Here is a 14222-nt window from a genome sequence, read left to right as displayed (position 1 = left end):
ACCTTGATTCTGTATCGAGATATTCTGAAACCAGTCCCGTCTAGAAGTCATGTGTCTAGTACAACCTGAATCTACATAAAATATGTCCTTTCTTGGGTTTCCAGAAGTATTAAGAGTTGTAAATATTGTATCATTGGTATTTACCGCATTGCCTTTCTCCTTCTTGTTTCTCAGTGGACAGTCTGGTCTCTTATGTCCAGGTGTCTTGCACTCATAACAAACTATATTCTTCTTCATTGACTTAGGCTTCTTCTTCGCATGAAAAACAGAGTCTAATGACGTAGCCACATCTTTGGACATTTCATTAAGCAGTTTTGTTTTCACCAACTCTGTAGTCACGTCTACATTACAATTTTCTAAAGCCATAATGAGAGGTTCATACCTTGGAGTTAGACCTCCCAAAAGTATTGCAGCAATAGACTTGTCCTCTATGACTACATCAATATCCGCAAGATCCTGTGCGGTTGACATAACTGCGTTAATATATAGTTCAATATTTTTGAACTCTGATAGACTCAACCTGTACAGTCTACGCTCCAAAAATAATCTTCGTCCTATTCCCTTATCTTCAAAGGCTTTTTGCAAACAAGTCCATGCCTCAGATGCAGTTTTCGCACATCTTATATGGGTTATCGCTGCACCTTTTACTGATAAGCATATCTTTGCTAATGCCTTTGCGTCTTTGCGTACCTTTGTAGAGGCATGGGTTGTGTCTCCATTTGGGTATCCACCGATTGTTTCCCATAAATCCTCATGGATAAGGTAATTTCGCATCTTGAACTTCCAAGTTGGATATCCATCTTTTATCCTCAAACAAGGAAATGGAAAAGATGTGATCGACGCAGGGGAATTTTTCACACTCGAAACATCTCCAGATTCATGTGACATTTTCGGACTATTACTATTTCCTAGTCACACAAAAAATATATTCAACTTTATTTTACCAAAAAACGTGAAAAAATCTAAGAACTAAGCGTTCGTGCTGATAACGTGTTGTAAATATGGTATATGTTCTTAGTAATTAAATAAAGTTAGTAAAAAGATGTTATTGACATGAGTGTTTATTTCGGACTAAAGAGAAGTAACTATGGCAAACAAAATACAATTAGTTCTAAAAATAGAACATATAAAAAATAATAAGTCACGACGAAGGTTACAATCTCCAACAATTACTTAATTAGATTAGCTTATATAAACAAAGACAATTTTTATTGAAAATAAAATAAATGAAAAATATTGTAAACAAAATAGCCAACTCGGGCAGGAAAGAAGAAATACAATTATGTATTTATCTAATTTTAAATAAGCAATAAGGGAGAAACGCGTCACGATCCTCACCGGTGAGGACAATAAAAGCCCTAACCTAGCTAACCTAACAGCCTTTCACTAACTACCTAAGCAATGACTACCAGAAGAAGAAAGGCAGAAAGAAACTCCGGGTTATATTTTAATACGCCTTATGATGGACTAAATGTAAATTAAATTATAATAATTATAAATTCAGATCTAGTATTTACAAAGTTTCTAAGAACTTTCTGTTGGGGACAGGTTGAAATAGGGAAGATACCGAACACCAAATAGTTATTCAGTTTTTTTATATGCCAATGTCACAATACTTGGATTAATTTGGAAATGGCTACTAGACTTTTTAGAGTCAAAAAATAAAAAAAAAACATATTTCAGGAGCCATCAAGCTGTACTTCAATTAGGACAACCGTAATGGTAATGAGATGGATTCGTCTCCTCGGACGGAACAAGGCGCCCTGTACTTAATGTTATAGTGTCCAAAGAAACAAACTTTTTATTTTCACCAAATATGTTAAATTAAAATTCTCTAATTAGTTTATTTAGCATAACTAAGTTCTTAAAAGAAAACAGCTTTAAAATACGCAGAAATCATAAAATAAATTAACGCTAGTCAATAAAATGGATTTATTTAATCTATACTGATCTAATCTTTAATTTAAAAGTGCTTATAGACGACAGCTCAGAATGACAGACATTTTGTAATATCAGTATGAGGATTACAATACTACGGAGAATCAGTATGATTTAGCAGTTAGCACATGCGCCATCTGCTTTTCAAACTTGATATTGGCAAAATTATTGTAAAGACGATACGGCCAATCACAACTTATTGGAATTGGAATGATACTACTGAAAGCCGTATCCTTTAGTGCTACAATATAAGTGTACTTCCAAATTTCAAAATAATTAGCTGGTAAGTCTCTCATATGTGATATTCTTTATTTCTATTTCTGCTGCCAAGCAGCAGTGTGTAGGCACTGTCGTGTTCCGGTTTGAAGGACATTGTAGCCAGTGTAACTACTGGACATAATGAGACTTAACAACATCTCACGTCTTAGGATGGCGAGCGCTATGGAATATCCAACAATACTTTGTAATTTTACTTGTTGGATGGAGTTTCTACTGTTTGTGGGCGGTCGTATCGCTAACCATCAGGCGAACGGCAAGCACGTCTTTCAAAGCAAAAAACCCCTGCACTACGGACTTACAACCTTCCTTAAAACCTCGGCTATCATACCCAATACGGAATATCTAGCTTACCCATTGCACTTCATGTTTTTTGAATGAAACTAGATACATCATACAATATAGGTATAGACCGGTCATCAAGACCAACTTTGTGCTCCAAAAGTTATTGTCAATTGATAACAAGTCGTCTTATTTAAAATGTCCGTGTGACAAGATGTCACACATCACAAGATGTCACGTTAGATATAAAGTAAAACAAAAAGAACTCAAACAAACTTGAAAACGTTCAAATCACGATATGAAGAAATATGAAATATTTTACATTCATGTTTTACTTTTTCACGGTGGATTGTGTAACCATCGCAAAAGCGCATAATTTTTGTAATGACAATCTTCCCAATGACCGCTCCGTATAATCTTAGAACGCTTTGGGTTAAACGATCGGCCTCTATTGGATATTGATACCAAAGATCGTCGTGTGAATTGTGATATAATGAAGCCAGGCACCAATTATATTATATCTATATATATAAAAATGAATCCCTATTTCCCTTGGTCAAGCCATCACGCGTGAACGGCTGGACCGATTTCACACAAAACTTTACGAAAATATGAATTTTATATAACTGTCAATTGTTTGAAGTAACTGTCAGCGATTGACAGAATGCGCGCTGCAAATTCATAGTTAAGACGGGACAACGTCTGTCGGGTCAACTAGTATATTATAATACCTAGATTATATCCATAATCGTTGATGTGTCATCCTCTCCCAGTGACCGTCCTGAGCCGAGGTCCGTAACCCGTTAGTAGGTTGTCCTCAAAATGGTCGCTTAATTCTCAAGAGTTGCGAGCGCCTAAAGCTCTCACCCAAAAGTCCAGTGTGTTTGTATACGGCCCTTTCCTTTCCATTAAATATGCCTAGATTATAATACAGTTGTTTATAAATGATGAATAAAAATGCTCTTAAAAATATTTTTTTTATTTGTAACATATATTCATATCTAACCTTTTGATTTATTCAATACATAGCCATTTGTGCATACATATGTAGAAAATATCGATCGCTCAACATAATTATTAAGTTGAAGATATAGCCTCACTTTTACTAAATATAAAGCCGATCAATAATAACGTAAGTTCTAAAGGTAGTGGGGGTCTATGGTTTGGTTATTTTCGGCGACATGGGGAACGGTTGGTCTGAACAGTTATTACGTCAGCAATATAAAATAAAAATAATAAATAATAAATTCTATAAACGCGGCACTTCTGTGTGTCTGTGTGTGTGACTAAACAAGGCTTAATGAGTAAATTATAATCGCTCCCTAATCAGTATATCATTTACTTTTCTAATACTTTTCTATCAATATTCGCTGATAAGCAGTACCTATCTACACTTATTCACAGCCCATTATCTATCTACGATAATGTGTTTGTCACATTTTTATTTTTGTTTTTTTTTTGTTTGGTAGGCAATATGTAAACATCAAAGCGTATTTAGAACTATATAGTTCGTGCGTATTTGGATGATCTCCATTAAGATTAGTCGTCGTGGCCGAAATTCCGCTTCGACGCAGGATATATTATAGTGCATAAATGTGTGCGTAATACACAGGTGCACTATCTGTTCCTTCACTCATAGTCCGGAGAGACGGCAATCCGACATGACCGGAGAGAGATCATGCGCAGGACCAACAGCTTTATATGCTTTCCGAGGCACGGAGGTATCATACCGCCAACTTCATGACTCCGGGCTGCGACGGAGTATTTTTTAAGATGGAAATCCCCATTATTAAGAGGGTATAACCCGGGATTCGAACCCAGAAGCTCAGTGCAGTAGTCGTATTCGTACCGCGTACGCATTATAACTATGCCGCTGAAACAGCCACCTTAATCTTATTTACGTAAGAAGCAAATTTTCGTGGCCAAGCCGCCATATTTATCCATACTGTTGATAGTTATCTAGATCCTAATGATTAAATAAGCTAGCTCGACCTGGTATTTCCGAATCCAGCGGAAAATCACAATTGCTGTCGTTTATTAATTTTATAATCAATTGTTGGTAGAAGAACATATTTTGTATCCGCCAGGATAGCGACCACCGTACACAAGGTGTTAAAGCCCGCCTTAGTGGACCATGTATGTGGCACGATCCGGGATCAGCCTGCGTATATCTGATTCAAAGAAGTAGGTATAATTATGTCGACTAGGGAGGGATAATCATCTCTCGTTAGTCGACATTCTTCAGGGGTCCTCCTCCGCTTACCATTAAGGGCAATACTGTAGCGAAGGCTGAATTTTTCCAAAAGAGAATCCAGCACAACTTATAGGTTCTAATATGCATACATGCAGTCTGCAAATCGTTCTAAAGATAATTAGATTTCACAAAAATTACGAAAGAAAAGCCGCGAGGGATCGGGTTATATTGATCTTTTGTCACTAATGCAATAGCATCACTTTGACATACAGTAGGGAACTCTATATTCTTACGAATTTTTATATCAGAAATGATTGACGGATTGATGACTCCATTGGTCAGTTAGGCATAAATGTCAGAGAAAACAGGAAAACGAATGTACCGAAGAGCAATGGCATTACTCAGTGGGGCGACAGAGGTATGGTAGGGGATCAAAATGTCTAAAATAAAATCTTACAATAACAATATTTGAAATATCGTAGTATATGCTATATTAATATTACTGGTGGTAGGTCTCTCATATGTGAGAGTCCTCCTGGGTAGGAAGGTGTTAAAACCCGCCATAGTGACCCACGTAAGTGTTTCGCGTTCCGGAATTACCTGTTCCTGTTGGAACAGGATATTTACAGGTATCCATAATTGTGTCGACTATCGAGGCGTAATCATCTCTCGTCAGTCGACATTCTATTGGACCCTACTAAATTCTTGGCATATTAAAGCATACAGTAGGAACATAATTGATAGAACTTAACCCTAGCCTGGGAAAGGATTTTTTTACACCCAACCAACTTTTGCGATTAGACGGAAATGTTCAAAGGTGATAACTTATAAGATGGTTACATAAACACGAGCACCTTGATGTAAACGTGGTTGCAGATCACGTTCTTATATTTGTCTAAAAATATGTCCTGAGCTTGTCATAATGGATTGAACAATTTGCAGCCGGATTTTTAGACTCTTGGGTTGTACTCATTTATATATTTACGTATAAGAAATATATTATGTCAAAAATGTCTTTCTAGTGTTACGTCGTAGCATAAAGTTTTATTTTTTAAATTCACCATGTTGTATTTGATTCGTATGATGTGTATGACAATCAAAGGACAAACAATTAATGATATCAATTTAATATTATGATTTTAGGCCAATCCTCCCAACAATTTTTTTTTATAATTTATTTGAAATTTATATACATAGAAAAATAATTAAACGTCATATTATAAGGTACAAAATTTTATCTTGGGTAATTTAAAATTTCAAAAATATTATTTCTTATTTATTCGTAATTCTTTGTATATTTCTGCCCCAAACTTGTGCCGTAAAAGTACGAGATACTACTTACTTATTAATATAGAAATAGCTTTGATCAAATAACAACCTGCTTTATGGTTAAAGTTGGTTAAATTAAATCAATATGTCAGGTAATTTTAGTACCTATGTATTTTTATTTATTTATCGCTTAGCAAACTCGACTACCTATTCGAAACTATTGCCTTTTATAGCCCTACACATCAAGCCGCATCTTTAATGCTGTAGAAATGTAATTAAAAAATAAAACGAATTGCGTAAGCTTTAAACTCCGTTAAAAAAGGGTTACAATGCGAGAAAAAAAATCAAATACATTACGATTTTTTTTAACTAACACCAAAATTTATTTTAATACATTTATCAATATCGAAATCGGAATAGCGCATTGAATTATGTATTGCTTACGTAAAACGATTGCCTACTATCAACCAAGAAGGAGGGTCAATACAGAGGAGTGTCAACAATAAGGCGTGGCCTTAGCAGTGCTGGTTGTTTACAATACATACGTATTTTAGATAAATTCTCTTAGTATATATTGTATTCTTTACTCAAATGGTTATAAGTGGGCATTTCCACTTTAACTCTATGCATACGGGCGTAGCCGGGTTTCAGGGAGGGGATCAACGAAAATGTACTATTAATTGTCATTAATAATAAATATGTCTATTTAAAATAACAAATGGTTGTAAGTCAATGACGTTTTACAAATAGACGCGTCATACACTAACAAGATGGCACATAAAAACGGCGCACTATTTGCTATAGTCACGTACCTGTACATATAATTACAAATTGGCTCGAAGAAGGAATAAAAAGATCCAGCATACAATCGTTAGAAAAGGATATATATACATCGACAGTTACGTAACAACGTTAGTGCCGCACGCTCATTGGCCGTCAAGTCGGGCAATTACCTTACTTTCGTCTTGCCAGTATTGAGCTCGGCCAACGTAGCTATGTAATAAAAACATCTTAGGTTGTAAGTATTGAGAAATCTAAATTCTATAAATTGATAGTTGAACAAACTATTTCAGGGTTGTGTGGGGTTTAAACCTCTAAATTCCGTCCCTCCTGGCTACGCCCATGCTACACAAGATTCGAATCACGGAGTTCCACCTATACCTACTTAATACTAACAATATTCAAAGATAAATCTATACCTAATTATTACGAGAAAATCACAGGACATTTCTTAACCACTCGGTATAGTAGGTATTCATATACAGTCTCACTTATAAACTTGTTTTAGCGTTAAGAGGTGGTTAAGAATTGCTTAAATAGCTGTTAAAAACATCATCGATTCCTAGTTTAAACCTTATTAAGAGGCAAGATGGCGGGTTTTGATTTATAACTGATCAAGTAAATTTGTGTTTTAACTAAGCATAGCTTTGCAATTTTTTATAAGTAAGACGGATAATATGCTTGTGGTAGGATATACTTTATATCCGCTCGGATAGAGACCATACACAAGTTGTTAAAACCCAAATTAGTGGCCTACGTGAGTGTGTCGCCTTCCAGGATCAGCCTGTGTATATCCGGTTTCAACAGGCCGGCATAATTGTAGCGACTGTCAAGGGGTAATCATATCTCGTCAGTCGAAAGGCTATTAGATGGCTCCACTTACCATCAAATGCAGTAGGGTCACTTTGCCGCGGTGGTATTAAAAATATTAAGGTACACAACTCTATTGTACACCACGAAATAATTGATATGAATATAAACAAAAAATAATCTTACCCATATAACAATAACAGTTGGCAATCTTATCATTTAAGTGATCACTTCCAGACAATAATGGAATACTGACAAAGGTTCTTTGCATATGAGAGAATCTCGCTAAATGTGTACCCCGCAGTATTACCGCGAATATTCATAGCTAGATTTTGCTCACCGCTTAGCCCGCGTGAATGAGTTAAGTATACTATTTTCTGGGATAGCAGCCTATGCCTTCCCAGGGTCTCAAACTATCTCCATACCAAATTTCATCAAAATCCGTTGGGTAGTTTTTGAGTTTATCCCCTTCAAACAGGCAGACAGATGCAGCGGGGGACTTTTTTTATATTATATTTTTTTTTAACTTTTCAAGAGATTAAATTAGCATCCTTAGAAATAAGGTGACCTAACTCAAAAGAGACGATTAGTGGAAAACGAATAAAACAGTTTTGAAAACATATAGAATTGGGCGGTCGTCGAAAATGAAATCTCTGTTCCAATCTATAATTTGTCTATTTCTCGTCATAGAGTTATAGATAATGCTTTGGAAGGCCAATTTTTAATAAAATCAGAAAATATATAAATTTTGAGTTAGGTATTTTAGTTCGAAGGGTGCGAATTCTAGTTTTTTTTTTTTTTTTTTATTATGGCAATTAGTGCCGATATCGACAATTCTGCCAATGTCAAATGTGCGATGAGTACTCGTGTGTTTTAGCGTTTAACATACAGCATTGAATGCTGAGATTGAATGCTTGCTTAATGCGAATTCTGTTATAAATGTTTGTTGCGTAACTTTAACCGATTACGTAGCACACGCAACCGAAGCTCTCAAAAGGAATAACTTTCTACGTTTTTGCAAACATTTTTCTTTAATGCCCCACTCCTATTGGTCATATCGTGATATTTTATAGCTTATACCTTTCCTTAATAAATGGGCTATCCAATAGTAAAATAATTGTTCAATTCGCACCAGTAATTCCGGAGGTTAGAGCGTTTAAAAAACAAACAAAGAAACTTTACATAATATTTTAAATAAATGAGTAGATAATTTAAACTCAAGTTCAACAACTTAAATGCAACTATGTTTTCACTGAGTTTCAGTGTAAACATAAACTTTTCCTATAATATATTATGTTCCACTACATAGGTACTTTTGCCGGATTAACGGAAACTTTATTTTAACCCAGACCATAATGTATTTGCGTGCCAAATTTCATAAAAACGCTTAAAATTAATTGTGCCTTTTGGTTCCAACGTTTTCGGTCTGAAAATTTCGATCTTCGTAGCCTAATCGTGCCCCAAGCGAAATTTTACTCAAAAAGAATGACTCGTGAGTGCATGCTGGGCTGGTACCGATGTCGTTAACTACAGCTTTCTAAAATCTGACCAAACGATTACGGCAGATATGTATTATCAACAACTGCAAACTATGATGGAGGAACTAGCTGCTAAATAATCGAAGCTCGTCAATCTCTATAGGCCACCGCTGCTTCAGAACAATGCTAGACCACACACTGCACAACTTACGACCGCTAAATTTGAGGAGCTGCTATTGAAATGTGTGCAACATCCACCGTGCTCTCCGGATCTTGCTCCCACAGATTAACGCTTTTTCCGTAATTTGGATAACTTTTTACAGGGAAAAAAATTCGACTCCGATGTGGCAATCCAAACCGCCTTCAGAGAGTTTATTGGTTTTGCCCTAATGGTTTTGTTACTAAAGGGATTAATGAACTCTCTATGAGAAGGCAAAAGTGCATAAATAACAATGGTGCATACTTCGATTAATTAATTATATTTATTCGTCTTTGTATTCCTCCCATACAGAATGGCAATTTCATATGTAAAGACCTAATATTAAGTGTAAAACTATTACTGGATAAATATCGTCATTCTTAAGTATCAAAAAATCCCAAACATAAACATTTCTTTCCTGCGTAAATACCTTATTATGGTCACAGTCCAAATAACTTAGTTAGACCACATTTAATCATAATGGAGTTGTCAATAAATTTGTTTGAGCAGATCATTAGAATGTTTGCGTACATGGAAACTGTAAAAACCCAGAATAGATCTATATCATATTATATATATAATCTATATTATATACAATGATTCAACACGTGCCGCCGGCGTACGTGATCCTAACTTCGTTGCGTAATATTTGTTTTATGACCGTCCCGGAAGAACGTATCACTTTTTTGAATATGTGTTTATCTTTGACACAGTCTGTAACAGCCATTGATTTTAGAGAACTATCTTACGGTTTTTTTTGTGTATCAGACTTCGAAGTCTACACTAGGGGAACCTGCAAATGGGATACTGGAATACCCTGGCGGCTGCATGGGCCTGGATAAAAGTTGGGAATGGATATCAGGGGAAAGGAAGTGTTGGGAAAGGAAGGAAGCCTTTAAGATGGGCAGAGGAGAGAAAACCAAGAAATGTTCGCAAGCCCTCATAGGCATCAATGTGTAGTTACAACTAAAAGGTATACACAATGAACTGTGTACCTAGAGCCGCGGCAAATGTCCCCCATGCATGGGCGTGACCGGGATCAGCCTGTGTATATCCGGTTCCAACAGGCCGGCATAATTGTGTCGACTGCCGAGGGGTAATCATCTCTCAACAGTCCATATTCTATTGGAAGCTACTCCACTTACCATTAGATGCAGTTGGGTCACTTTGTCGTGCACGGATAAATAACAAAATAAAAGTGACGTCAGTGAAGCGAAGACATTGCGCACCCGCGTTGTGGACGCTGCGGTTCTGCTGCTAATTCGAGACGAGCCCGCTGCATCCCGCTTCATATGCTCTCCATTATGAATTCACTCCCAATTCGGCAGTGTGATATAAGACTTAACACATCGCGGGTTTTATAGAGGCGTATAAACAAAACGGCATTTTTATAATGCTATTTCGATTCCAGTATCAAGAGAGAAAGCACCAAATTTTATCTTTATAACATTTAGGTACTATTTTATAATAATAAAGAAATACGTATAATTCAATGTCAAACAGATTAAGTATATTGTTGCACTAGTAAATAACAACGCGAAGTACTTGAAATTCCTTTTATTAAAAAAAATATTCATGAAAACAATAACTTGGTCAACGGCGCAGTATAAAAATAATTTTAACTATTTTATAAATGCCACTGTCTTTGGAACCATTCATAAATGCAATATCATTTGTGCAGGCGCATAAACCCACATAATTTAAAAGATTGGTGCAGTTTTATTAACCTTTTGAACATCGCGCTGTCAGTAAACGGGCTATGTTGGGTTTAGAGAATTTATTTCACTCATTAAAGACAAGATGTCAACTTACAATGAGTAATATTAATTGAAAGTTACTTTAAAACTATGGTTAGCTCAATCAATCTTTACGTGTTAAATACAGATATTTCTTCCCTCACAAATTTTCTTAGCCTTGTTTTAAATATCTCCATTGATTTACTATTTTCTATATTGTTTGGAAGACTATTGTATAATTGTGCATTCTCAAACATTATATTTTTCTTACCGTAACTGCTGGTTCTGTGGTGTCTAAATTTAATTTTGCTAGTGTTTCTCAAACTAGTTATAAAATACAACCAGACATTCAATTGAATCATTGTAAATTGAATGTCTGGTTGTATTTTATAACTTAATATTTTCCTAATTAGAATACAGGTTGTATATGTATACATTTGTTTTATGTTAAATATATTGGTTTATTATATAGGATACTTGTGTCAGTCATTTTATCTAATTCGATCACAGTAGCTTATATCTCAAACTAAATTTAATTTCTGTTTCTATGTTCTTGATTTTACGACATTGAATGGGACTTTGTTGGCTACACAACATATTAAAGAAGCTGAATCATGTGTCGATTTCCAACCCTCTAGCAAGAAGTTGAGCAAGTTAAATTTAGGTATGTACCAAATAATAAATATACTTAGACTACCATGTCTGCTGCCACACGCATTGACTGATTACAATTATACAATTTTGAAATTTGAAGATAATGTAGATTGTAACCTTGACTTTTCAGATGCCTTACTCCCAGTCCGCTCCCCGAGGCGATTCTTGTGCGCTTGGTCCTCACACCAAATGCACGCCCATGCATGCGGGAACATTTGTCGCGGCCCTAGTCACACAGTTTCGTGAGTATACCTCTTGGTTGTATAACACATTGAGGCCTATAAGGGACCGCGAACATTTCTCCTGCTACTTTACTCCGCCCATCCTACTATTTTCCCCTTCGCTTCACCCCCTTTTTTTCTCCTTTTCCTCTTTCCTCCAGGGCTCTGCAGTCGCTAAGCCGCGGGGTAACGTATCCCATTCGCTTGTCTCCCCGGTATTGTCTGCGGGGCCTGTACCTAAAAAAATAAACATCCAGTCCGCTCCAAGAACATGAAATCTGTAAAGTATTATAAAAAGAAAATCAAAATTAGTAACTTATGTTAAATAAAATAAATGATATTATAATACATAATAGAGATGCACGCGAATAAAACTTACCGCCAAATTATTATTTATATTTTCCATTAAAAATCAGTGATGCAGCGATAATATCGATATGCTTGATCGATGGCAGAATGATCGCTTCTCGAATTAATCTTTACGTCACCAACGATTATGTATCGATAATCTTTATCGATTACCTAATCGAATTTGATTAAATTGTTATCGATTTGTTTTATTAAGTTTTTATCTAATATTACTCAAATGTAGGGTCCCCGGTGTGGATGACGTCTCGAAAAGTATAGTTCCTTATGTCTTATTTAGTACAAAGTTACGAAAAAAACCTTCTGTGAAGAGTTTCAGAATAGGTACAAAAATAGGGAAGCTTTGCTTGCGATATTATATGTATATTAACTAATATTACAATTCACGTGGCCTGTGCATAAAGTTGTTTATAATTGTGTGAAAGTGCGTGTCGATGCAAGGCGTGGTGTGATCTTTTTAAATATTGTTATTTTTTAAGATTTCAATTGATTGATATCATGTGCATATCGTATTACTGTCAAATGGTTGGTCTACCGAAGTTAATAACAATAATTTATTTCGTGTAAGAAATATTGCAAACAGAATGAAGGCTCTATTTCTTAAAAATAAAGGTCACAGACACAAATTTGATTTCAACGAAGCACATTCTAAATCGATAACTAACTAGATTCCAAGGAATCTGTACGAATTTACGAGTTATTTAATGTTGAATGGACTTATCCGGCATAAAAAGTAGACTCCATTATTAATCCAAGATTTGTTTTGTTTGACTGTATCTAGTGTATTCAACATATATACTTATTTATTTATTTAAGAACCTCCAACGAAGGATACAGGATATATAATAAAAGTTGTAGCATTATAATAATTAAAAATGTGACGTGCTTCTTCACTTGTAGGAGACCACAGCATGCAAATTTATATATTGGTACAGCGGCATTTATATTTGTTATTAATAATATTTAGATATTTAAGTAAGAACTTAAAACAGACAAACTTATATGTAAATACGAGACGAAACTACTGACATTTACGGGGCATTCAAGTGATAGTGATCTCAAATCTAATTCGATAACACTTAAATCTTCGAGATAACTATCACTATCACTAAGCTGCTATTATTTTTTAAAATTTATATTCCTAAATGTTAAATAAGAAAAAATATGTAATCGGTCGACACTCGGGTATAGCAAATATAGATAACGTTATGCATAAAAAGAGATGTATAACTGTCACTTCTTTACAAAAATTAACCGCAAAACTTAATCCGTCCTCCCTTAGATGGATTTACTATAACGATGGTTTGCGTTAGCGTTGCCAGACGTCTCGTATTTACCAGGACGTCCCAGTTTGCATTGTCGCATACATATCAATACGACTCGGTTTTTAATAAATTTTATAAAAAGTGAGTTGATAGTTACCTGTTTTAATTACGATTATAATCTTTTCTACCAATCTGGAACATTCTTCTCTGGGTTCGAATCAAGTTCTACAGTATCCGCATTCACTCTTATGGAACTGGCGAAGAATAAGGCATATCAGGACCGCGCCAGAGCAGGCATCAAAAGGGCCATCGACAAATATGGATGGACCATCGAGGCCTTCAACGACATGAAGTACTTGGACCAGTGCATCGCCGAGGGAGTCAGGCTTCATCCACCAGTCTCTACCATCGACCGATACACACACAGAGATTGCAAAGTAATATCACCTTTATCTCTTTAGATAATCTGATTTACTTTTGTTTGAATGTAATTGCTTTCTTGCGTAACGTAGATAGACATCTAATTCAATAATCTATATTTCAGATTTCTAACACGGATGTCGTTATTGAGAAGGGAACTCCTATTTACATTTCCCTGTACGGCTTGCACGGAGACCACGATCACTTCGACCAGCCCGAGGTGTACGATCCTGAACGGTTCACCGACGACAGACTTGTATCCAAGGCTTACTTACCGTTCGGTCTTGGACCAAGGAAATGTGTTTATAACAAGTTCTGATTTCAAAAAATTATA

At 35.6% G+C, this 14222-nt stretch overlaps 1 protein-coding gene across 1 annotated transcript; it reads left to right on the top strand.

Annotated features, from left to right (window-relative positions):
- Positions 1-13628: 13628 nt before the first annotated feature.
- LOC115454654 (probable cytochrome P450 6d5) lies at positions 13629-14222 on the top strand. Its single transcript, XM_030183374.2, has 2 exons — positions 13629-13905; positions 14013-14222. The coding sequence occupies exons 1-2, from the start codon at positions 13717-13719 to the stop codon at positions 14205-14207; spliced, it is 384 nt and encodes a 127-aa protein (XP_030039234.1). The 5' UTR covers positions 13629-13716; the 3' UTR covers positions 14208-14222.

This window comes from Manduca sexta, chromosome 15 (assembly GCF_014839805.1).
Source record: "Manduca sexta isolate Smith_Timp_Sample1 chromosome 15, JHU_Msex_v1.0, whole genome shotgun sequence".
In the NCBI taxonomy this organism is placed as follows: domain Eukaryota; kingdom Metazoa; phylum Arthropoda; class Insecta; order Lepidoptera; family Sphingidae; genus Manduca; species Manduca sexta.
Note: the sequence above shows the minus strand (reverse complement) of the source record. Positions and strands in the feature narration are given on the sequence as shown.